General features: G+C 41.0%; 1 protein-coding gene across 4 annotated transcripts in view; it reads right to left on the bottom strand.

Annotated features, from left to right (window-relative positions):
* The window catches only part of ablim2 (actin binding LIM protein family, member 2), a 67,920-nt gene extending 40,693 nt beyond the window's left edge, over nt 1-27,227 (bottom strand). For 3 of the 4 annotated variants that reach the window (XM_080051982.1, XM_080051985.1, XM_080051984.1), the window contains exons 1-2: nt 9,712-9,847; nt 1-162 (exon numbers count right to left, since the gene is read on the bottom strand). In XM_080051982.1, coding sequence (XP_079908108.1) covers nt 1-162; nt 9,712-9,727 — 178 coding nt within the window. In that variant the 5' untranslated portion in view covers nt 9,728-9,847. Of the gene's footprint in view, nt 163-9,711; nt 9,848-26,958 lie in introns of those variants that run through there. The other variant, XM_080051983.1, reaches the window with a different exon arrangement.
* Nucleotides 27,228-27,373: the final 146 nt, after the last annotated feature.

The raw sequence follows: 27,373 nt of genomic DNA, 5'->3' as shown, positions 1-27,373 counted from the left end.
CTTTACAGGCAAAGCACTTGATGTGGAAGTGTTTGTTCTGGACGCGGAGAGCCTCTCCTTTGCAGGGCTTCCCACAGTTCTGACAGGGGATAGGTCCTCCTCCACCCTTTATCTTCTGCCTCGGTTGCTCCAGAGGGCTGTGGACAGCCTGCTGCTGAAACACTGCAGGAGACAGGGAGGAAACCATTTAAAAATCATTATGGACTGTCACAAACAATGAGGAGAACAGTTAACAGTTGACAGTTGGATTTATTGTTTTACATTTTTAGACTTGTGTCTGTGCACTGCAAGCTACATCCTGGCAATGTATAGTTCAACACTCCTAACCTTAATGGGAACCTTTTCTTAATATAGGCCTTGAAAACAAGACAATGGGGACAAAAGACCAGCTTTTGTCCCCATAAGGAGGAGAGGTCCCCGTAGTGAGACTAATAAAACAGGTGTATGTCCTCACAATTTAACACAAACAAACAGACCCCCCACACACACACACACACACACAAGTCTACATGAACACTGATGTTGGATGAACGTCATAACATCGTTCCCAATCACTTTCCAAGCAATCTTAATCTCCTTTGTTCTACAAAAGGAGGTGGGTTTGTGCCAAGGGAAATTATGTCAAAGCCAGCAATAGAAAACACAGAACAGAGCACAATAGCATCCCTGAACGCAACAAGGCAAATGACACTATAAGGGCCTGACATCTCAATAACAGTATCAACAGTACACCGTGGCCCTTTTCCCCTTTCATCATATCCCTGGCAGAATATGCCCAAACACAGATCTGCCTTTCAATACTGACAGGGGGCATCATCCGGACAAATGGCCCTTTGTGTTCTCTGGGAACATTTGTGTCATCAGACCGGTTTTGTCTGGTCTCCAATGGGAGCCGGTAATTGGGCTTGGAAAGTGTACTTCTGAAATTAATTTATTTGGAGAAAGAAGGTAGAGTACGGATAATAGCTGAGAGCCAAAAAAGAGAGCTGCTTTCTGGAACTTTTTTCTGGTGGACATTATCTTTCTTTCAGGTGTGCTTGTTTATTGGGCGTTTTAATGGCACAAAATAAAGTTGGTGATATCTTCCTCATAGTCTAATGAGTTTATCTGTTGCAGGCCAAAGAAAGATGAATTTATAAAGACGGAGTACAGATCAAAGCTTAAAAATAACTATACAGTTTGAATGTTAACATGTTTTTTTAAAAGGACACTACTGTGTCCATAATACCATACGAAAGTGCTTAATTGTCAAAATGCTTTTTTTTTCAAAATTATTTTAAAGCCAGGAAGGGTATACAAAGACATTTTTGCCAATTTGTGACCTGCTTGCCTGGGGGACACTTGACAGGAGAGTAAAAACAGCTACCAGTCTACCCAGAGCAACACATTCTTTAGTTTTACAAGGACCTCTCACCCACCTTGGGGAATGTGTGTGTGTGTGTGTGTGTGTGTGTGTGTGTGTGTGTGTGTGTGTGTGTGTGTGTGTGTGTGTGTGTGTGTGTGTGTGTGTGTGTGTGTGTGTGTGTGTGTGTGTGTGTGTGAGTGTGTGTGTGTGTGGGTGTGTCCAAGGCAAACACAACCCCCCAAAACCTCCTCAGACCTCTTTGGGATGGTAGCCTTCCATCATTTTATTTGGCTAGGCCTTGTGCCTTAGCTTCACAAGTATGATTCCCAAGTCAGATTTTTATTCAAAATAAAGTGAATAAATGTGCCTTGATGATACTGAACATTCTTGAGGTCAGAATATAAAATCAAAACATAGAAAAAGAAAATTCTCTGGCTGATGCTTCAACCCACTGAGCTGCTTTCATTCAGTTCATACATTAAGATATCGGAAGACTTCCGAATTGGAATTTGCATAATATAGGAATGTTGCTGAGATTCTATTGTTGGTAGTAGTTGGGGCTTTATTGAAGCAGCTACTCGTGTTGAGTGTACATGTGGGCACGCACACCAATAAAGAGAAGAATTTAGGAGGGGAAAGTCTTGAGTCCTTGCAAAAAAGGTCTGAGACCGAGTTGATTGCAACCATCTGGAGAAGAGCGGGATTGGGTGGAGAGCAGGCAGCAGGAGTTTGGTAGGAGTCACAGGGTAGCCAGGAGGGGTTCTGCCTCCCTGATCTGACCCAGAGTGCATTGCTGCGCCCTTGCACCTGTTGGGAAAGTATCCAGTGTCTCGACTTCCTCTTCAAACAGCAAATAGAGGAGGAGGGCGTGGGGGTGAGGAGGAGACAGGAGATGATCTCTTTGGCAAGATGTCAAATGGAGCAAGTTGTTCCAAACATTCAGGCTGCCAGTAACCAAGCAAGTCCTAGTGATTTCTGATAAGGGTCCAATGATATGTCAGTGGAAGAGCACTGACCCCTGTTTATATTTGATACAGTGGGCAGACCGAATGAATGATGAGTAGTCCACTGAGTTCCTTTTCAATTACTTATCATGTCTTACTTTTTGGCAGGGCAGTACTTTGTAGCATCTTTGTGTTTTAGGCATTTCAGAATTCTAAGTAATCACGGTAACAATTTATAATTTTGCCAGTATAAGTATATTTTGCCTTTAGTCTCAGGGCTGACCTGGCAGGAGAAGATTGAACTATCCCCCCCTGATGTCTCCGCAACCAGTCTATTGACCCCTTAACTATTTGGATGGTATCAACATATTTAGTCAGTAGTCACCTATTTTCCATGCAAATACTTGTGCAAATGTTTTTCCTTGAATGCACTCTAAATTAAGTTGTCATACACTGCCACAAGTCCCCAAGACAGATAGATCCTGAAGGAAATTCTAAAGTTTCTGAAGAGATTGAGTAGAGGAGTACAGAGTTGAAGTAATTCAGTTGTATATTGGTGACATAGGGAAGTAATGAAATTCCTTTTCTTTTCCATGGAAAGTCCTTCCCTGCTCCCATTTCCTCTAACTCTGTGGATGCCCTGACTTTTCCAGGCCCCAGTTGTCCGTATCATCAATCAGCCTCTCTGGTGTGTGTTCTCTGGCTGTCGCCTAATACTGATTCCGTTGTCCCAGAGGTCGCAGTCAGGCAGTCAGCTATCTGAGCAATGCAACACTTACATGTCTGTGCTGCGTACAGTCACACCACTGGAGGCTTCTGGGAATACACATGGACCATTGGCAGTGGTTTGCAGCTTACCACCTGCACACGTGTACCATACAACTGCCCAAACATAGGCATGTCGCTACACCATATAGATATATGATATCTACTGTATTTATGGTACATGATGAAGAAACCATACATTTGTGGAATTACTTCTTCTTCAAGGTCAATCAATGTAATTGAGAAGGTTCACATTCGGTGTCTTGGTCAATGACACTTTTAACAGAATACTACTTCAAGTACAACTGTCTGAGGACCTTCCAATGCTGAGTTGACATCTCACTGCTGTATCTCTTTCAACAACTCACTAAATGCCTCAACATTAGAATCAAAACATCTTCTATGGTGAACATCTAATGAGGAACCGCCAGATAAAACTCACTGGCAGTTTGATCTGAAAGGCCTTTTCAAGAAGCCATGCTCCTGAACCTACATACTATAAATAGAGAGCTCCCTCAACTCACAGGGATCCCATGGTGCTCTTGCAACATTCCTGGTGCGAACCATCTGCAGAGGCGGGCATAGGATCAAAATGCTCACATTACCGGAGCAGGAGTACCTTATGGCGGGCGAGCCGTTGACCTTGGAGTCTTTCACTTTCTAATGAGTAAACACATGAACGTAGTTCAGAAAATGTAGATTATTCTTATTTTTAATGAAAAAAAAACAGTAAATGCCATTAATTAAGTGTTCTTTAGACTTTGGTTAGGGTAATGGTATACTTCTCTATTACCTAAATGCAGGTTAATATAACTACATACTTAGCATTTTTGAGTCATTCAAATATAGATAAATGATTTACTGTTACAAAATGTACATGCAGAACTAGGTAAGTGTTGCTAAAGATAACACATTTTTAATTTGTGTTGAAATGCATTGTCAATTTAATGAAGGTGTAGGAGCGCAGTTTGCAAAAACGCTATGTTCCTTTGAATAATTTCACCAAGCATTAAGGGTAGCATGAGAATATTTGCATACATTTGCATAATAGTAAAATTATCATATACCTCAAGTCATCCCATGGATTATTAACTCCTGCTTAAGGGTCTTTGTCAAGCTATTTTAAAGACCTATTGAACTAAACCTAAGATTTAAAAGTAATTTACTGTCTGTATTCAAATCCTCTTACGGTCTTATGCCCGGGTAAAATGATTAACAACATGTGAGGACTTTTTTACAAGCCCGCCGACACCTGGCCTTACCTTTTTGTATAGACATTACTTCACTGCTTAAGAGTTTCCTGTCCGACATTCCAACATATAAAACGCCGTTATCTCACTCTTTGTAGATGCCAAGAAAAAGACATGAACAGACCCTATAGGCCAAGCTCCCTGAATACAAGTCCTTTAGTACAAGCAGGGAAAATGAGCAGAGGAATCTCTTGCAGCTACGATAAATTCCTTAACTTTTATGACTGTAGATAGATACACACAGACTAGATGTAATGAGTTTTCCAGTTCTCCTTAAGATCCACCTGTCCAGTCGTGTATGCAACCTGTCATGACCTGCAACAGCACTTGATCTTTGCACTAGGGTTCAAGCACTACAGAAAGGGGACCTCCGACCTCTTTGGCAAATGACAACAGCGTACCATTTGTTTGCTGTTTAAGTGCACATCATATAAGAAAATAAGTGTAGGAAATGTCTCATTGTGTTTTGACACTTAATACAATAACATTTCTGGTGCTTCTGCTCCCAAAATAACCAATGCTTATACTGTACAAGTAATACTATTCATAACAGTAGCAGCCAGAATAGTAAACTGAACATTATTCAATCATAATTTTTAATGGTGTCCCCAAGTGACGCCAACACACATGGCAAAGCAAGTGTGCTTTCTAATGAATACGGTCTTTGTGTGAAAACATATGATTCCTGCCATTCCTGGGAAAGATGACTCAGTTAAGAATTTCTTCCAATGGGATGACAACAATCACTGCCCACGGATATGACCCCCACGTGTTCCTGCAGCTGGCTCCACGACTGGAACATTTTCATGTTTTTGCTTCCAGTCAAAACACTATGCGGTCCAATCAGGATAAATAACATATTGTTACACTTTTGATATCAGTCAGATCAGCATACAATATCTGCCATGTCAAAACTCCAGTAGGATACCACACTGTAGCGTCTGACTTAAAAGTAAAATATGGACTTACTGTTCACATACTTTGTGTACTTGCGGTCAGAGGTTTGGCCTAGGTCCTCCTGTTTTGATTCATGGGAAGTCTCAGTGCAACAGCATAAAGTGATATTTTGGGCACTATTGTGCTTCCAACTTAGTGGCCTCCTGTTTCAACACGACAATAGCCCCTGGGCATAAAGCCAGGTTCATAAAGAAAAGGCTGTCCCGGTTTGGTGTGGAAGAACTTTACCTGACCGGACTGCACAACAGCCCCGGCCACAACCCCATCCAACACCTATTGAATGAACTGGACTGAGTGCCAGGCCTAATGCTTGTGGCTGAAGCACATCCTTGACCCAACTACCCATAAATGTGCTGTACTTATTGACACATAGCAAAAGGAGATTTCTCATTGACCTTGAGCCAAACTATACTGTACATAGCAAAATATACTGTAATAATATAAATCAAACCAAAACTTCCTCATTTTAGAAGCTGGAGCCAGGGAATGTTCCTCCCTATACCTCAATACATTAGACAATTCAGGATGTCACAATTTACATCAAGTGCCAGCGTACAGTAGTGTGCCCTTTGTGTTGTATGGAAGAAAGGTAATGTTAGGAAGTCATGTTGTACTCTGATGCAGGAGACCAGAGTTTGTGTGTTGTCACTAGACTGGCTATTAATGTTTGCATTTGTATCCAACATATCACTGATCAATTTCCATTACATTGTTGGCATTTGAGGTATAAAAATAGTTGAGCTTGGATTTGACACACTCTTGATATGATTGAGAAGTATTAACAGAGAGAAAGACAGAGACAACAAAATTAGGAAAAAGGGAAGAAACTCAGACTAAGCCTTGGGGGAACTGAAGTCATTTCATTACAAAGATGACGATAGACACAATGAGATGGCAAAACAATAAAACAAGGGGAAAAAGAAAGAGAAAGTTGATCTGATGCTCTCGTCATTAGCCTGTCTGGGTGAAAGTGCTGAATAACAGCGGGGATCATGTGACTGTAGTACACAGACACTGTGACGCAGCAGAAAATCCCTGGACAGCTGAACATGGTAGAGTGCATGCGTGTGTCTGCATGTATTGTACTGTATGTGTGAAGGATGCTTCGCTAATCACACAGAGGCCATATAATGGGGGAAAATGAGAGAGTTGTAGCAAAAAGACAGTGAGGGATTGGAGCTAGAGCGTGTTTGCAGGCCATTCATTTCAGCCCAGAGAGATAAACAGAAACAGCATGACTCATGAATAGAAGCCTCTGCTGTAGAAAGCATTGTGTCAGCTGTTTGAGCAGAGCCAGAGCAAAAAAACACTGGCATATGCCAAGCAGGTTTAGCACCTAGGGGAGAGAGGCCGGTACAACAGCAGTGGGATTCAAACACACCAGGCCATTATCAGCATCCACACAGGACATAGCCCAACCCTCAAGTGCACAAAGATACATTGTGCAGACCCCAATTACCAAGACTGCTGGATAATTCTCCTGCTACTCGAGAAATACTAGTAAGGTAATGCAATGCAAATACATTACTTGCCATTGTTCATTGTGAAGTGAAGAAAAATAGTATTTCTAAAGATATGCAATCAATATTTAAATATTTCAAATGGGCCAAATGACTTGAAGTAATGCGAAAGGAGATATTTCGAGTGACAAATTATTACCAGATTTATAACATTGTAACTTTACTGTTTTAATTCACTCTCGCCGTTCTGGTACAAACTTTTAGATGAAAAAAAAAATTACAACCCAGCACTAAACAGCCATCATATAAAGTTAGCAACTATGGTTGGAAACATATATGAGCATTTAGCAGCTAAAAAGCCAGATTTTTTTTTCTCTGAGGTTTGGTGGATACAAAAATAGAGTTAAAAGGAGAATGAATATTGGACTAACCGTCAACAAATCCTTCGCAAAGACCCGGACCAACAATGAGTGTATCTATACTAACAAGTACTGTGTGTGTATTAGGGCCTGCTATGTTGTCTTCCTCTGAGCTATATTGAGCTTCATTGTTTTCCCAACCTATTGAAAACACATCAGTGAGCCACACTGTTGACCTGGGTGACATGTTCCTTCATCACCATGAAGACACAAACACTCTCTGTAGCTTATTTTTAGTCTCACATACACTGTCCTGCTGCAGGAAATACTCACTATCAAGGTAGCACCAAGAATCTGTGCTTATCAGCGCCTTAAAATAGTGCCCCCACAAATGCACCATTAACATTAACATGATGCACCATGTTTATCAGGGTTAAGGGTCCCCTAAGGATACTTTAATCTATCTTTAGGTTCTCACTTAAAGTTATATTTTTAACTTGTCGCTGCCTTTTGATGAATGTATGTGAGAGCTATGTTATTCATGGTTGGAACTAAAAATGAAGACAAATGACAAAGAAACACAAATTGTCCCCAAAATATAAAATGTCAACATGTGTAATACTAGTAAGCTGCCGGACATGCAGATGGTTTGTTTACTGACAGGTCCAGAATAGTGACGGCCCGGGGAGTCGCTTTGACGGCTGACAGGGAGCCAGCCATTACATCACACACCCAGGAGGATACACTGTCCTTGGGAAAGGCTGAGACTAAAGTAGGGTGTGTTTATGTGTGTGCATGACTGTGTGCACGTGTCTATTGACTTGAGTGTGTGAACTATCATACCTGTAAGTGTGTATGCATGCACATGTTCATTCATTTTACATGTAGGTTTTTATACTGTACATTAAATATTTGCTGAAAGTAAGTGGTTTTAATTAAATGAAGAGGAGGCAAAATACTCAAAAAATACTATTTGAAGCATGTTTGTGTCCAATACAGAATGTGTGTTTGTTGGGTGGAAGCACGTGGCCATTGTGTGTGTGTGTGTGTGTGTGTGTGTGTGGGCGTGTTGCCTGGCCTGTCCTCGCCACTAAACCTCACAAGCTTTTTGACATTGTGACACACGTACACACCTCCCTGCCCTATACAACACAGTTACGGCCCTGCATTTAGACACAGACATAACACTGGATCTGCTTTAACAACGCGGCTGAGGACAACACACTAGAGTGGGAAAGGAAATATCTGTGGTGTGTTTATGAGCACCAACAGTAAGGCGGCTTTTTACAAGCAAGTGGGAAAGGGTCAGTGGTGGAAAGTGGAAAGAACATTTTCTCAAGGGCTACAGCCACATGTGTTTCAAGCGTATACTATTTAGAGGTTAGTGTTCAAGGGCTAGTATTCTACTCCAATAAAGTTAAGATGAAAATATGCGACTCTGTACTTCACTACTTATACCTCGCTGGCGCAGCTATGGTTTTTCATCCAATCCAAACATATAATCAAAGAACAATACCCAATGCAATGTTCAACATAAAAGTATCTAATTATAAAAAGCAACCACTAAAGTTCTCTTCTAAAATTCCTTGTTGTAAGGTTCAATTTTGTGGCTGTATTTTGTAATTAATCATTGAATTAGGTTTTATTGCTTAATTTTCTTAATTTTGCTTTTGATAAAGGTTGACGATTGGAACATGGTTGGATGTATCTAAGTAGTACAAGCCACATATGCATGTACATAGAAACATATACATGAACATAGATGCTGCCATATTTTTTTTACCCAAATCACATAACTTGTGTTCCTAGGTGCTGTAAACACATACAAAACATATAACCCCTCTGTATATTGTCTACCTGTTTTTCACTCTCACCACAAAGTATAAGTCATGTTGGGAAGATCATTGGAACATTCCTGGAAACATTCATTCCCTAAAAACTCTCTAAAAAATCAAAAGATGCCAAAGCAATAAAAGGTCAACGTCACCTTATTATGCAATACCAATGACACACTGTAAATAACTAAAGGATTATCATAATGATTTTCTTCTTTGCAACTGGCCCTCGGCCCTCTGTGAGCAGCCCAAATGGCTGAGCTCCCAGTGCTAGAGATGCAGGCAGGGGACCAACACAACACTGCTGTTGCCAGGGATGTCGCAGGCAGGCAGGCAGACTGCATATCAACCCTGCAGCATGAGCGTTCAGCCCGCTACCACTTGCTTATTGTTGCCATTCACATCCATACATCGTATTCAAACAGAAAGTGCTGTACTCTTCTCACTGGGGCTGCATAATAGGAGCCCTGTATAGCTGTAGGTAGCGTACTACTTACATTGACAAACACACACAGGCTGTAAACACAAACACACCCATGCTGTATGACCTAGAACTTTTCAACGATTCCCATAATTCTGCATTGTAAGATTATATAGTCCATTATATGTTATTTACGTAAATTAATCATTAATATCTACTTAAGATATGGCTGAAATGGTAATATAGCAGGTAAGTAATTGTAATTACAAGCAAATTGTAAGCTTCACTCTCGCTTTACTCTCTCTCTCATCTCTCACTGGCAGCAGGTGCTCATACCACAAACAGGTTGTTAAGGATAGTAAAGGTCATTATTACCTTTCTCCTCTGGCATTGTCAGTCACTCAGCTGTTTTTCTCAAAGGTGAAATATTGTTATGTCCTTAAGTGATGGCAATTACAGGCAATATCCCAATAATGTTTTTCAGAGTCCTCTGACGGTGTTGTTGAGACACATCCTCCGCACACTCTGGTGTAATATTAGGCTGAAGCAGAGAGTGAGCACTCTGTCCGACACTATCTCTGGAATGAGCTCTAGGTCATATGACTCTCCTATGTCTCTCTCTCTCCCTCTCTCTCTCTCCCATCCCTCTGAGGTATTGCGGCTATCTGTTATTAATAGAAGCATGTGAAGCTAAAGGAGAATGACACGTCCTCCTGGTAATCTGTCACTTACAGGGTGTGTCCCGGTCCTACCAGTCTGCATCAAATTTAACTATGATAGCTCAATCATTAAGCAACTTGGGTTCAATATGTTCAGAATTTTGTTCCATGGAAAACCTTCATAATAACACCAGGCTTAATGTTACCTCTGTTTGTTTTTAGCATCAGGATATGAGGAAGTGTATAGTAAATTAAAAGTAATTTATTTTGATTTCAGAAGAAAAAAATGTCTCAGAGAGTTTTTCAGGCTATAAGAAAGCTTAAAGTTGCACTTATCAATATTTTCCATAATGGAGGAAAATTCTTGTAATTTCATACCTGGCTCATACTTATTATGCTCTTTCTTTTCTTTCTCTTTGTAATTTCCCATTCTTGTTGCTGACTCTAACCTAAAGGTAAACACAGAAATTAGCCCCCTGGATAAGCCCTTTTAGCTAACTGAAGAGAGATAACCTTTGCAGCCACTTGGCAGCAGGATCAAATAACTCCTTGCAGAATGTAAAAGGTTGTCAACCAACAAGGATTTATCACCAACTCAGCTTCCATTTAGCTATACATAGCTTTTTAGCCTCTTTTAGCTCATTGTTTTGGTTTCACCGACCCACAAAATCTGATCACTTCAACATCTTTTCAACCAGCAACAGAAATAGAAGTCAAAACCATGGCTGAACCCACTGTAAGCTACCTGACGAGCACTAAATGGCACACGGACAAAGCTAGCAACTACTGTAGCTCCGGCAGAAAGTGGAGCTTCTTAAGAGCAAGACATTTTCTTCCGGATACCAAAACAGATAAGGGGTGAGTTAATATTACATTCACCAGGTGGAAACAAACATGACCCCAAATGAATGCTTATGCCCCTTTAAGTATATGTGAATGTTTGCTAGCATGCAACAGCTCTGGAAAAAATTAAGAGACCACTCCAAATGTTCAGTGTCTTATGTTTTACAATGTATAGGCATATGTTTGAGTAAAATGAAAATTTTGGTTTAATATTTCTAACAAATTCCGAATAAAAAAATTGTCATAAAGAGCATTTCCATTAAGTAATGTGGTCCAGATTGGTCTCTTAATTCTTCCCGGAGCAGTAGCTATAACATATTGTAAGGCAAAAATAGGTCACGTTCTGTTTGTAGCTGGACAAAATGCCTGTCAGCATGCAAGAGGACAAAATAATCAATGAATGCAGATTTCAAAATGGGGAAAAAGCAAACGGTGATGTATTTCTCCTGGGTTATTGATTTCATATTATAATGAATGTACTGTATAGAAAGCGGTGAAGGCCATTTCGGTGGCATAAATCTGCCTTTTGTGTTTCTCTGTTACTTGTACACAGACTTAGGAACTATATAACTTAAACTACCTTTGCCTACCTACATCACTTCTGCCAGACAGAGACAGCATTTCAATGGAGCTGACAGTGACTGTAAATGCATATCTGCGTGCAGCGATGTAGACAGTCGGTATAGATACAGCTCAGGTTCTGTTAGCACAGCCCCACTTTAAAGGTCACCTCTGAAAAGTAAGGGATAATGAGAGCCAGTGGAATATGAATAATGATGTGCAGTGCAACTAAGTCTCCATTAAAGGTGCTGTAAGCGGAATGGTTCTTTTAGCTAACTTCCTGTCAGTTACTGCAGTTAGCAGTCCCCGCGCTCGTCCCTACGTCACCACATTAATGCACTGCGGTCTTCAAGCAGCGAGTTCTCTAGCATCATCTCAGATCCATAAGTGTGATAAAACATGATAAAATCATTGTAGGCGCATAAACATTCACCCATCTGTTGCTCTGGCGTGCACCGGCAGTGAGACCATGAGTGAGACGAGTGTCAGTTTGTAGCGTTCTCTCTTGTGATTGGATATAAATTTCGGGATCCTCCAATAAGTTCGTTTGCCAATTACATGCAGAGCAGCTGACTGAGAGACTGGCTTTATGAAACGCTCACATTATGTAAGTGAACACTGTATGAATAAAGAGCGATTTAACACTTATATTAACATAAATAAACCGCTTACTTCACCTTTAAAGAGACAGGAGTGCCAAATGTCAGTGTCATCAGTTACTCTGAGATGGTGTATTTGGCATCACTATGTGTCAAAATTTCAAAAGTTTGGGACTACGTATAGGAACATTTTAGGTATCATAGACACCAGACCAACATACAGGTATTCAGTGGGGGTGTTGGAAGAAAACTGCCAGGCAAAACTTGTAACCAACCTGTAAGTATTGAGGAAGACCATCTTAATATTCATACGAAAGGATAGACATGGAGCTGTGACCAACTGAATATTGATATGGGGAGAAGCCCATATCAATAGGAGGCTGCATTCTTACATATTTGTCCAAACTACTACTTTAGCTTACGTGCTACAGTCATTAAAGAAGTATCCATGGTACAGCTGTATGCAGCTTTGTTTACATATCTGATTCATGTTCAAGCTGACTTGATATTGAGCCACAATGTGTTTGCTGGTATTTGGAAACGGGCTTTAACTCTAATCATTGATCTGAGCTGATATCTAATCAATATCCAGGGAGCAGCAACCCTAAGCCTAAGGGATTCACTGCCATTAGTAATCAAACAAGCTTTACTCTCACAGAGGTAAGGACACAGCTAGCTTACTATGCAGAGATGGGGTGGACCAAATAACGCGAACATATCACAAAAAAGGACTTAGAATTCACTATTGCAAGTGAAAGAAGAAATTGGAAGTGTGGTATTCAGATGATACGAAGATGGTTATGGGCCTCTGAAAGTGTTGTTTTTTTGGGTTTTTTGTGAAATATTTTGCAAAGAGGCAACGTTGTGGAATGAAGGTCCTTATACATAATAGTGTAACGTGACATGAATCTCTACTCAGAGACCTACTTGAGTAGGTCACATGAGAAATGTGCTACTCTCAATCAATTTCTAAAGCATGGTTGCGCAAAAAATGGTTGCGTGATGTGATGATGTGAACACTGTATGTACAGTGTACAGAAACAATGAGGTTGTTCTTCATTTAGCTGGTGTTGGGTCACCAAAGGTTAATGATAATGATGTTGGACCTTCTCCATCTTCTGGGCCCCAAGTTAAACAATGGCCACTTCAACAATGGTGAAGTAAGCAGGCAGAATCATTAGGCTCTGCGCCAAGTTTTCAGAACAATACTGAACCGGATGACCTGATATTCAACCATAATGATTAAATAAAAAAAACACTCCTATAGTGGGTCGGACAAATATTACTTTGTTTCATTAGCCATGCTAGGAGCTGGGTTCTAGGGTTTGCAATGACAGTTGGTCAGTCCAACATTTTGCTCCAGACCGAAATATCTCAACATCTATTAAATGGATGCTATGAAATTTTGAATAGACATTCATGGTCCCCAGAGGATTAATTCTATTTATGTTGATCTTCTTACTTCGCTTCTAGTGCCACCAACAGCTCAGAATTTTCATTCAACCAGTAAAATATGTTAGCATCTACCAGATGGCTTCACACCACATTAGGTAGAGCAATTCAGATTAAAGAATGACATTTCTCGACAATTTTTTGGATTGGCCATAACATTTGGTATGGGCATTATGATAAATCCTACTGACTTTGATGATCCTTTGATGAAATGTCTTGAGAACTATTGGATGCATTGCCGTTCCCCAGAAGGTCAATCCTGATGACCTTGGTCACTATCCTTGGCTTTTTAGCTCCAACAGCAGGCCATTGTTTTCACTTATCCAGTATTAATATCCCAGCATCTACATAATGGAAGGGCCAAACTATTTGTTTATCCAATTAATGGGGTTATGACCTAGAATTGCTAAACTAATGACATACCCATCAGCCTCAGCTGTTTGCGGTGCCACTTAATGAATGTTAGCATTCCTACATACCAAGTTCCTATGGTGAATATTCCTTACATCATCCTCACATCAGCATGTTAACTTTGTCATTGTGAGCATGTTTAGCATGGTGATATCAGTATTTAGCTCAAAACACCCTTGTGACTAAATACAGCCTTGCAGAGTTGCTAACATGGCTGAAGTCTTATTACCATACACTCCACAATATATTAGCTTTTGGAGGTTGCAGGATTGGCCTAGAAACAAAAGATGTCAGTCAACCCCGGCTATATAGAGAACAGGCACAGAATGAGCTGCATTCAAAGCCAAGACATGGCAGGTGAATGGTTTGCTCTCTGCCAAGCCAGACCAGCAGGAGCCCATAAAGGAGGTTAATAAAAACAGCCAGATATACGCAGACAGTATGCACCAGAGAATTGTATAAAAAGCTTAGCTGATTGTCAGCGAAGCTGAGACACATGCCAGAGGGACTGAGCAGCAAGCTTGGCCTCATTTCATCCCTGACATAGTCCCCCTTGTTTCCCCACACATCCTCAAATCCTCTGTTCTCTTTTATTTTGCTGTCGTCTGAAGCTGTGGCGGAGCATCACTGGAACATAAACCAAAGGAAGTGCTCAGTAATGGTAGGAGGCTTCAGGGGAACAGGGATTTTTTTACCATGTGACTCAGCAGCAGGCCACGCTCTTGAGTATGAGACACAGGATCTGCATTGCAAATCATCCAGCACCACAGCGGGCCAAGTGGCGCCTGCAACAAATCCAAAAAGTGGGACAAAAACAGAGCACTGCCGCCTCCAGTCAAGCCAAAGTAATGGAAACACAATATATTTAGAGCCACATGATGACATTTACGAGAATCAAAATGCCAATTTAGACAATAAAAATGTCACTTCGTCATTGGAATCTATAAAGTCTTTTGGAGCCTTTTGAACAAATGCCATTCGTCTTGTGTCAAACAATGACTCAGCTGCTTTTGCCTTCCCAATGACAAGCTGGGTTTCAGCTTTGCAATAATCTGGCAACTATTTCTGCGATGCTCTCCAGGGAAGCAAGTCTTGCATGGCAATGAAACGACTGTTGCAAAAAGCTACCACATCTGCCAGAGACCAAATACCGTAACAATCAAAAAAGGAAACAGCTCGGCTTGGGGCGTCTTTCCACTGAAAGGCAGAGGGGTTGATATCTACTTGGGCTTAAATTAAGCAAAGAAACATCTTCTGGAGTATTTACCAGTGGTTTGGGCAGATTAATGCCAATGCAGGATGTTTTTGTCAGCCCAATTCATCCAGGCTTTGGTCACTTCCGAGAGAGAAACACGGAATCAGAGAGCTTGCATTTCTGCAAGAATGCTTTAGGTGATTTATGATCCTGATGTAGTATATTTAAATTTTTACCATTTCCATTAGGAACATAATAGGCCATAATATCACCAATCCATACAAGGAAGAGAAGGAAACAAGACAAAAAGGAAGGGACCAATATAAGATTTAATCAGCTTGATTTCATAACTTCAGAGGAGGTTTTACCAATCTAGATTGTAAAGAACAAACCTTCATCAAACTCAAACTCCAAGCTTCTTTAATTTTGTACTAACTTGTATTCAGCTGCACGCAAACAGTACATCAGACAATAACATCATTTATCAATCATGTATTGTTGAAGTAAAAAGTGATTATCAGACCAGTGTTCTGAATAAGGGTAAGTTATGACCATATTTTATGTACCGCAGGCTCAGGAATTCCCTCAAGGTGTTTTTGCAGTTCTCAATAGCTTGGTTGCTTAAGCGTGTTGTTCAAGCTACACTGTCACATCTACATGCATAGATGTTTGACTGTCCTCCGTTGAGTAGGTAGGTATTTGAGTATGTTGATATAAAGTGAAAAAATGGTAATCGCTCTTTACAACTTAAACGCATGCTAAATAAGACGAGGGAAGAGGGAGAGGACCATACAGCTGCTCTAAGGATATAGATATATTTTCTATACCTGGACCTCATCTATATCAGCCATTACTAATGACTTCCACCCTGCAGTGTTCTGACTCTAATAGGAAACCACTGGGTCATTATATGGCAGGTTAATGCATGACAGGCAAGCAGCACTTAAGTGAACCAAACTATCGTAAAGAGCTTCACTTCAAAGGTTCTGACCATATCACTACTGGGAGTACTGGTGGATAAGGGAATGCCACGAAAGCCCTCCAAGGGATCACGCAGGCAGGGTCTCTCTCTCTCTCTATCTATATGTATGTGTGGGTGCCTCTGCAATGTACCATCGACCCCAATCCCAAGTCCAACGGCCGGCCATAAAGCAAAGTTAAAAGGAGGACATTAGGACTATATGTGGGTTGGTGTGTGTGAGTGTGTGCAAATGCAAAACACTAAGTAAGAAAGTAAAAAGTAGCTTACCTTTAGACATCCAGAAGGAGTCTTTAAAGTGAACAAAGTGCTGCTTAACCTAAAAAGGTTCATCTTTCCCTCCCACTACTGTACTTCAAATGTGCGGCAATAAATATGGCTCATATTCACATTGAGATGAAAAGCTACAATACAGTGGTGTGCCACTTTATATGGAGGACAATTATAACTCTGCCATCCACGCAGCAATGATAGATATGGACAACTGATCAACAGAAGAGTTGTCTATGGAAAAAAGACAATTATATGACATTTTAACCAGATTCAACCCACTTATGCCTAGATAGGATTAAATACAGCATTGGTACTGCCATCATCATTATCATCATATAGGGGCACTCTCCAGTGATATACTTGTAGTTGCACTTATCATGTCATTATGTTTCAAATATGTAGTCATAGTATGAGTATACTAGAACTCTAATATGCAATATGACTTGACATCATCACACGCTATCTATTATTTGTATGAAGAAACTGCTTTTTGCATTTACTTTACACTTTGTATTTGTATTAAACTTTTATAATTCACCTATGTTGTAGTCTTTGTTTGTGTTTCTGTCATTTTTGAGAAACTCTGCAAAATAATTTCCTTTGGGATGATGAAGTTCTATCTTATCTCATGTTATCTTATCTTATGGGTAAAATCAGAAGAGTTCCTCGTTAAAGGCAGCTGAACATCTTGTTTTCGCCGACCTTTAGTCAGTTCAACTGCTCAACTCGCTGCAGTGTTGTAGACATGTGCTGTAGTAGAGTTTAGTACAACGTGACATCACTCTTGAGTCAGGTTATATATGATGCAACACATTTGTAACTTTCAAACGAACGAGGAGCACAATAAATTCCATAAAGTCCAATTCGTATTTTCACTTAAACAGTTAGAGTTAGAGTTGCAGTTTCCTAAGATGCTGTTGAGCTTTTTCAGAAGGTTTACGATCTAATAGATGTATCATATTCATATATGGGCTACAAATATAAAAATCGCCCCAAAATACTGCATTACGATTCCTTCAATAGAAAACGACGTAAGTCCTTCAGTGTTGTGTTTCAATCTGTAGATCTGTTAAATGAATGGATGCGAGAAACGAAGCGATAACAACAGTCTGCAAATGGAGGTCATGAAATTGAACTCTTTCACCACCACCATTTCCAAGATTATAATCACTGTAAACGCGGTGTTACACTTGTCTGTATGTGTGTGTGTGTGCGTGTGTGTGTGTGTGTGTGTGTGTGTGTGTGTGTGTGTGTGTGTGTGTGTGTGTGTGTGTGTGTGTGTGTGTGTGTGTGTGTGTGTGTGTGTGTGTGTGTGAGACGGATAGGAAAATGGGCTTGACTGTATATCACTGTTATTTAGTTCTCCTGCTGCAGTTGTACGCCCTTCCAGGAAATGAAATATCTAGCGCAGCAGGGACAACGAATAAGCTCAAAAGCTATGCAGTGTTCGAGAGCTTTTTTGTGGTGTCAGAATGTGTGTATGTGTGTATGTGTATGTGCACATTTGTATGCGAGGGAACACCCTCCTAATTGTATACATATATCTAACATCCACACCCGATCCCATTTCCGACACACACACACACACACACACACACACACACACACACACACACACACACACACACACACACACACACACACACACACACACACACACACACACACACACACACACGCACACAATTGTCAGCTCCAGCCTCTAGATGGAAAGAGGAGGAGGATTAAATGAGGCTGTAACCAAGGGCAACCAGTAAAAGAGGGATGGGTGGACGAGTGCCAGAAGAGGAGGAGTCGCCGCACTGAAACCAGCTCATTACAGCAACTGCTGTCTGACCTGAAATGACTTGACTGTTTCAGTTTAAACACTAATCTACACGCCTGTACTGACTAAGAAGGCTTGTGTTTAGGTTTTGACTTCATGAAACTGCATGCTTGTTACATAAGTAGCTCCATGCTGTACATTCTGAAAGCAAACAGAGTCAAATGTCTTTGCCTATTTACTGACTATGTTGTCATGGCGTACTAAATAAAATAAAATAAATAGTCCTTGTTTATTAATATTTTATAGACCACTCAATCTCCATCACTCACTCCATCTGTCATCAAGGCACTGTTGTATTTATGAAAACTACATTCATCTAGATATGCAAAATAGCAATCAATTTACAATCTGTCAACCTTTAGGCACAATGATAAAGTACATGCAGTGCGGTTGAATGAAATCTCAATTTGAATTCCTGGTTGTTGATTGCAAGCGTGAGGTTGGAACATATTTTTTATGTTTATTTATTTTTACCGTTTTGAATATATGGCCCTTAGTGTGTGTGTGTGTGTGTGTGTGTGTGTGTGTGTGTGTGTGTGTGTGTGTGTGTGTGTGTGTGTGTGTGTGTGTGAGAATGAGAGATTATATATGCATATAAACAGGGGGAACACCCTACAGTTAAATGGCATATACTCAAGCATGCAATATGTTTAGCAAATCAAATGAGGGGGAGGGGGGAAGAAGAATGACTCCAAGAGAATAAAACACACTCAGACACACACAATCTCAACTCATGTCTACTCCTCGAGTTATAATCCTTAACTAGCATCTTCCCAGGCCTGTGTGGTCCTCCTCATTAGTACAAACAACAACAACACCCGCTGACAGTGCAGAAGCAGAAGCTAAAGCTGATGCTCAGGATTAGTGCGTGCATGTGTGTGTGTGTGTGTGTGTGTGTGTGTGTGTGTGTGTGTGTGTGTGTGTGTGTGTGTGTGTGTGTGTGTGTGTGTGTGTGTGTGTGGGGAAGCACAACATGATTCAAATCTCTTTCTTCAAAAAACGATGTTTCCTCCGGTTTTAGGCTGAGCATTAACACCAAGAAGACGGCTTGTGTGACCCACATTTAGGTTTCCTACTTTGAAAATCCTCCATGAAAACATGGCGCCACACAATGTGATTTGGGCGTGTTAATCCAGTTAAATTGTTAATTCACTAGGGAACCGTGGAGAGATTAAAAGGAGAGCAGGAAAGGAAAAGAAAGGAGAGGAAACACAGCAGGGTGTGGGACAGTGGAGTGCTATAGACAGGAATATATTATCAATCACAGTACTAGAAAACACACACACACACACACACACACAAACTGAAGAAAGTGAGTGAGTGATGAATAATTCACTGGAGCCCATTGATCGATTGTGCCTGTCTCCTTCTCCCCACCTCGCAGTAATCTGACCCAGAGTTTAAGTGCAGAGTTAGCTCTCAAGGTAGTTGCACACATTCCCATGATGCATTTGAAAAAAAAGACAAAGGACAACACGTTCTGTTTCCTAACGGCCCCTACAAATAGCTCCAGGAGCAGTGTTGGAATGTAGCTACGCACATACTGTCAGATTTGAGGTACCTCTGCTTCACTATATTTCAGAACCGTTTACACTACATTTAGTTACAATTTACGAAGTTATTAATGAATATATTGGCGGGCTACACTGTGTCCTAAGATGTCCTATGATACAGTATAGGTACCTGGCTGCCACAACTAGTGCAATTCAACGGCTGTGGCCGCGGCTATCGCCAGTGGAAACGCAAGCCAGATCTATGGTTACCGTTCCGTACCAAACCATACCGTACCCAACTGAACTGTACATTACAGGGGAAACAAGGCTTAAAGGTGAAGTCAGCGATTATTGCAAACACTTGTTATCAAAATCACTTTTTGTCAAAATGAGTGAATATCAAGACAACAAGCATTCTCCAGAATAGCTGAGTCCGCCTCTAAACGACAAAGTGAGGAGTGTGCAAATTCAGAGGGCGCTCAGAGGAGAACAGCTGCTCCACCTCTCCTTTACATCACTTGAGGTGCTCGTCAAAAGGATCCCCCAGGATATACCACCATTGACGCCTCCCTGTGGGGGTATTCTCACCATGTCCAACAGAAAGAAGACCCACACTCAGAACACAATGGATGGATTACAAATCCAATCTGGCATGATACCACCAGACTAATTTACCATCTAAATTAAAGGACGTCTAGATACATGGCGAAAGATTGTGAGGAGCTTTAGTATCCGTCAGATCAAACACTTCTTTTGAGTCTTCAGATTGTTGTCAGTGAGTTCTCAAAGCAGTTGTTGGTGAAAATAGATTTCGTTTGATTTATAGGTAAAAAGGAAAATCATTATTTATTTGTAATGGTGTCAAATTAGGAGCTCAGTGAACTGAAATAGAAGTGTGTTTCTGTGTCCGTGTGATACAGTATCTAAATAGTCATTTAAAATCAATGAAGCATTGAGAAAATGGACTTACAGAGAACTGATGACAGAGACATCCAATTACATCTCTCGCTCTTTCAGACACACACAAACACACACACACACACGCACACGCACACGCACACACACACACACACACACACAATAGATTGCTTAAAAACATCAAGCTCTCTGTTGCTGGACAGCTACCTCAGCAGCTATACACTCTATCTATATATCTATGCAATTGTGTGTCTGTCAGCTGCAATTGCAACCCCTTTGCCCTTTTGACATTTCGTCCTGAAATAATTTTTTAATGAGCAGTTGCAGTCATTAAAACAACATGCTCCGGCTGCTTGAACACATCCTATCACATGGCTGAACTTGATGGCTATATGCTGTCACACCTACCGTAAATGTCACACACTCAGCATGTTGAAAACCGAAAGACTTCATCAGTGGAAAAGGTCCATGCTGCATACCGGAGCTGCCAGTTATGCAGGGCAGGGTGAATAATGTATGACTCAGTGAAGGTATGAGAGGAGAGCCTAATGGAGCCGGTTTCTTTTTTGAACTATATATTTTATATTTCTGTTGCAGTTTCATGCAGAAGTTAACTGGTAAAACCTTACTCAAGGGTCATTTTTTGCTTTTGAATTACATCCAGTTTTGTCAGCTAATTAAGGCTAAACACGTCGATATCTTTGTACTCAACACAGACTAAATTGTTATACAACATCGCCTCAGATTCTACTAAATGGCATACATGTATTCCTTATGTGAGTGTAATAGAAAATACTTGTCTTTCCAAGTTAGTGTCCCATGATGGTGTCGATGCACTTCAAGCAGGTTTTCCAGTTTAAAAAAAGACTGGAACACCTTATTTATCACTCTAAAATGTGTACTATCAGATCCCAAATATTCAGCTACATTCATCGAAAAACTGTAACGCCAGCAAACTATTCAGTTGGTGAAGTCATGTAAGATAAACAACACAACATTCCTCTCTTAATCAAAGGGTCCGAAAAACAGCATGCTGCCGGGAAATGTCACGAGGCCACTCCACATTTTGGGCTTAATTAGTACCCTGTGTGTGTGTTTGTAGCCCCAGAACAGGGCTTATAGGAACAGTGAGGTCAGCCAGTATTTATCCCAGTGAGAAGAGCTGTGTTGTCAGACTGACTGAAAGCCTGGATCTGCCCACCGTTTGTGTCCACTGTTCAGCAGTGCAGGGCCACCACCACAGCAACAGCAATAGCATGGCTGTACGAGCATGGAAAACAACATTTGAAATATTTTGACCAGCATTTTGGACATACTGACATGTCACAGTAGGACAATACACATGTAAATGTTAAAATGAACGAAGGCTGAAGAGCGTTCAGCATCTATTCATTCAGAAATTGGAATCACTCAAGTTGACACCCTCTCAACCCATACTCACACGTCTTCCTCTAAATAAGTGCTGCAGGGATTAAAGGTTCAGTATATTGACCTTGGGAACAGTAGTTAAACAAAATAGTCTTAACACAAAGTCCACATCCTGAAGATTATCCAGATCTGTCAGCCACATCTTGTATTCAACATCAGCGGATTAGGGTTCTTTGAAAGAAGCCTCTGGAGATCTACTTAGACCATCCTGACACCAACAGATAGCCTACTAATTACTTGTATTCATCCCTGGGTTTAGTAAACTGTTGCATGCCTTGATTACCAGTGAGTGTGGTATTGTTGAATTGTGTATAGTAATGCACAAATAAAGCAACCAAACAAGCTGCAAGCCCATTACATTTATACCAAGTGCACACTGCACACTGACTGGCTAATATCAGCCTGGGCGTGAGGCAAACACACACACACATATCCATATGTCTCATGTCAGATATCAACCCCCTGATGCAGAAGTACAGGTATTTTTCCTCTTTCTTCAAACTTTATGTCTCCTTCCCTCAACATACACTTAGTAAAGTTCAAACTGCACATGTGTAAGCTATATATCAACATTGCTCAAATAAAACACACAGCGAAACACACACACACACCCAGGAGGCAAGTGCCTTCAAGTGCGCATGACTTGGGACCGACATTATTTAGAGCCAGCCTTACTGGAACAGTGTCACAACTGCCCAAAGATGTTCATACCTGTGTGTGTTTGAGGGTGGATAGAATTGCTCACTAGGTAGTGTTTATCCAGAACGTATTCGGTCATAGCTGATAGTCATTTAATTTGCTCTCTTAGTCAAAGATTATAAATGTCCAAGTTGGGGTCACTGTAGGACCCAAGACTTTAAGCTAAAAGCGAGACAAAAATGCATTATTGCCTTTGTTTTTTTTTCTTCAAGTTGTTGATAGTAACAAAAATATGAGTAACTCCAGACTTAACCCTTCAAAAAGTAGTTACATTTTGGTTAACAAATTGATTCATTCTCCACATAGTCCCGGGTCTGTCAATAGGCCTCCTACCAACTGGCTGAGCCAGGAACACCTCCCTTGGGCACCCACGGGGAATCCTTACCAGATGTCCAAACCACCACAACTCAGATCAGCGGCTCTACTCCAAGTCTCTCCTGAAGAACTGAGCTCAACATTTCTCTAAGAGAGCCGTTAGCCACCCTCCTGCAATAAAACATTTTGGCCAAGATGTAGTTCTTTCAGTCATGACCATAGGTGAGGGTAGGAACCAAGATTGATGGTAGATAAAGAGCTTTGCCTTCCGGCACATTGTCCCCTCACTCGCAAACAAGATTCCAAGGTATTTAAAGTCCTTCACTTGAGGCAAGGACCCATTCCCAACACGACTATTATCTATTTTAAAAAATACACCCATAAAACATTAAAAGTTCTCTAATAAAAATGTGTTATCTTGTTTGTTTAATGTTAACCAAAACAAAAATGTTAAATCAACAAGACATTTTTTATAACCTTTGGAAAGAGTGAGGCTATCTCGTTTCCACCTGCTTTCAGTATTTATACCAAGCTAAGCCAACCATGCCCTGACTCCATATCTGTACTGCTCACACACATGACTTGAGTCGGGTTTGGATTCACTTATCTTCAAATGTAAAGTTTTGAGAAATATGAGTCAAGAATATCGCTCGATGTCTCTGGTTGGGTTTGGTCGCAGCAGGCAGGGCAGGGTTAGGGTCTCAGTCTGCCAAAAGCTCAGGGTCAAATCACTAGAGTTTGTATGGAGGTGCTTTTTAGACCACGCAACCATTTCCACAGGCCAAAGATAAAGCATTCGATCCAAATTTTGATAGAGCAGTGTGATGTTGAGTGGACATTCCTCATCCTCTTTCTAAGTGAATCCCTGGACAGGCTGTAAAGCCACAGGGCTAGACAACAAATTGATTGAATGTATGTTATAACGATTCCAGCTTGAGTCCAAAGTCGCATATCACCAAAGGGTCAGCAGATACACCCTGCTGCCAAAAATTCAGTTGTTAAATTCAGCCCAGCCGTACATTAAAACAGACAGAAAACAGCATTGGAACCAGCATTGATCGGACTTCACCTTATGTTACATGTGGCAGTAATCAGAGCCCGAATGAAGATGCTTTTCTACAATTATTTATCACGTTTAATGGCTGATCATTATTCCCTGTGGCTATTATGTTCAGCAAATGAAATTCAAGGGATCATAAAAATTAAAACATAGACATTTTTGCTGCTGGACAAATAGTGATAAAGAGTAATTATATTCGTCTGGAATTGAAAGAATTCGATTCTGGCCTTCAGATTGATTACTGTACAGAACTTCCTCTTTGGGTGTGTTCATGCCAAGCCTGTTCTGAGAGGTTTATTTAAACTTCAGAGCAACATTCCTGTGGTTTGCCCAGGTAAGCAATGTCAAACACAGGTGACACTATTAGACACAGCACTCCCCGTCAATGCAGAGATTTTGATTCCCTCAAAGAAAGGAGAAGATTACCTGAAAGAAGGGATGGCATTTTATCCAAGAATGTCATGGGGTCACTCAGGAGTCAGGATTTTGGTAGGATGCCAGGAGTAATGACATTGTGTTTTTTTGGGTCAGGATGGATTGGGAAAAAGCAGATTGAAGTCACAATAAATCTGTGGTGTGGTTTTCCAAAAAAAAAAGAGGATGGCAGAGTTATCTAAACTAGAAGCTATACATTTGATCAGGTATCCCAAAGGATTTGGTAGGATAGCCGGAGACTTTACCATGCCAACATCAAGCAGGATCAGGATTAGCCACAGAAGAATGGATGAAAAACTGGAAGTGCTATTAATTCTGTATTTCAAGGTTAGGAACGATATATTGAATATTTACGCTATATATACTATTTGATCAATATTAATTCATAACATCTGATTAATACATAAACAGCTAAGCTACGATTCAGACACCTCAACAATTCCCTAAAGATTTCCCAACCCAACAAGATGATCCATCACCAACACAGATTCCCAAAGTTGCTTGAACGTCCCTTCGAACTTCTGTTTACAGGGCCTGGGTCATTTGTACTGTACTTTTACTATACTTGTTTTCAAGTGCTCCCTCTTTATTGGCTGATGCCCACATTTCCTCAAAATTAAATTCTACATAGACAGCTATATTGAAATCCAACTGGATCTCTCGCAGGAACACACACACAGAAAAATACACACCCACACAACTAATACCGTTTATCAAGAGCAACGTGTCCTTACATGTGGAGACCAGCTGTCATCACACACACACACACAGGTAGAGATCTGAAATTCATTTTCTGCTCGTGTCCACTCACACGCCCAGCCAACATTCTTCAAAAAGTTTAAAAGGTCAACAACATTTACAAAGGCATCCCCACCAAGGAAAGATGCAAAGTCCCAGGCAAACAATGTCCCTTGTTTGTCTCTGTCGCTAGCAATTTACAGCGGCACGCTAATGAATTTCTCCTGTCTGGACTCTCTAGACAAACTGCAGCACTCTCATTACCAGCTCCAGCCGTTCTGCAGAATGAGCATCGATAGGTCTGCTGCTCATTCCATTCTTACCGTTTTAAATAACTTGATTTATCAACCGGCTCAGATCTCTGTCTTGGATAATAGTCTACTTATAGTTTGACGTGATTTATTGCAGAGTCGAGAGCTGGGAATTTCTCAATTTGCAAACGATGTGCTCTATGCAAGAGAAGAACTGAAGAAAAATAGTGTTGAGTTCCTTTTTAATTACCGTAATAGACTGAATAGCAGTTAATATGTGGCAATAATTTGATGTAACATCTTGGAGGTCTTATTCTCACTCCTCTGCTTAATTACAGTCTAAACGCTGTAGCATATAACCAAGCCTCTTGTCAAGTGGAGTGTTTGGGAACTCTTCTCTCTCAAGTTGTGCAGTGATTAATGGCGATATCTAGGGTTTTTTAAGGAGTATTTATAATCAATTAGTAGTAGTGTGCTGCTTATTAGCATGATAGGTATTGTTGTTTACATGTTGGGGTTCCAGTGATGAAGATCCTGGTCCAATGTTCCTACTTGGAATTCGGACTTAAAGGGACAAACTTTTTTCCTTAATAAATCTGAGATCCTGAAATCTCTGGAAAGCAGCCTAGCATGTTCAGTAGGTGTGGTGTGGGGACAACATTTGGGCTCATATTCTGAAACCTTGTTTTTGAGGTGATTCTTCCAGAATGTTCATGTCATCCTTTGCCATTCAGAAGAAGACATTTGACAAGTTGTGTGACGGGGCGCCTCGAGGGATCCACGTACTGTATGTATTTGCATTATGGAAAACAAACAGTGCAGTTCCTCCTTTGTAACATTTGGTGGATCCTTTTCAGGGACTTAAAGCCAGGAGCCGGGCCTGCTGTAGACACAACGGCTATGCGTTTTTTTTTTTTTTTAACAGGAGTTACTGCAGACTCAACATGATGAAATGAGACGAGCCATCGAAGCCACTGTGGGTGTTTCTACATCCTGCCTAATTAGCCCACATGACAATGATACTAGTAGGGACACATTTGGAAGTGTGTCTCAACATCAGCAGACACCCACCCCAATGTTAACTGTAGTAATAAATCTGGAGGGGTTGTATAGAGACTATATAAATGTGTGTGTGTGTGTGTGTGTGTGTGTGTGTGTGTGTGTGTGTGTGTGTGTGTGTGTGTGTGTGTGTGTGTGTGTGTGTGTGTGTGTGTGTGTGTGTGTGTGTGTGTGTGTGTGTGTGTGCATAGTATTCTATAGTCTATGGGAGATAATAGGCTATTCTGCTGCCAAAGAATATGTAAATGGTCAAATTGTAAATTAGAAAAGAGCATATGCACTGTCTGACTAGTGTTGATAACACAGCTCTATACAGTATGTAGACCTACAGGAAAATGTAAATAATGTCATGTTGTATTGTGTCCTTGGGCTGACTTAATCAAGAGGAAAGCCAGATAAATCTACAAAAAAACAAAACAATAGTCTTACCAGTGCTGCTCATGGTGCCAGTCAGATGTCTCCTCCAGTCAGATGATGCACAGTAAAGAAGCCACTATCCACTCTGACAGTACATGGATGATGCCAGCCAGCACCCGCAGAGCGCACTATAGCCTCAGTGCCAGCACCAGCACAATGAACGCAGGCAGGGGGGCTGTTCAACCCTTTGGGAGCGTCGCAGAGAGGCCGGCTGTCCCTAGCTGCTTTGTCCGCAAAGATTCGCCAAAACAGCCGCACTGGTGGAGACAATGTCCCGCAATACACTGCAGGGCTGCGCCGCCTCCCTCTACGGCAGACGGTGCAGGTTGGGTGTGGGCGCGCGATGGGGAAAGGCGACCAGAGTCAAGCAAGATAGAAGAATGAATAGGGTTTCCTGTGTGACATTTCAAAGTAAAAATGTCCCTGA

The sequence above is a fragment of the Ammodytes marinus genome (genome assembly GCF_949987685.1).
Source record: "Ammodytes marinus genome assembly, chromosome: 23".
Lineage (NCBI taxonomy): Eukaryota > Metazoa > Chordata > Actinopteri > Uranoscopiformes > Ammodytidae > Ammodytes > Ammodytes marinus.
This window is presented reverse-complemented; position numbering and strand designations above follow the sequence as displayed.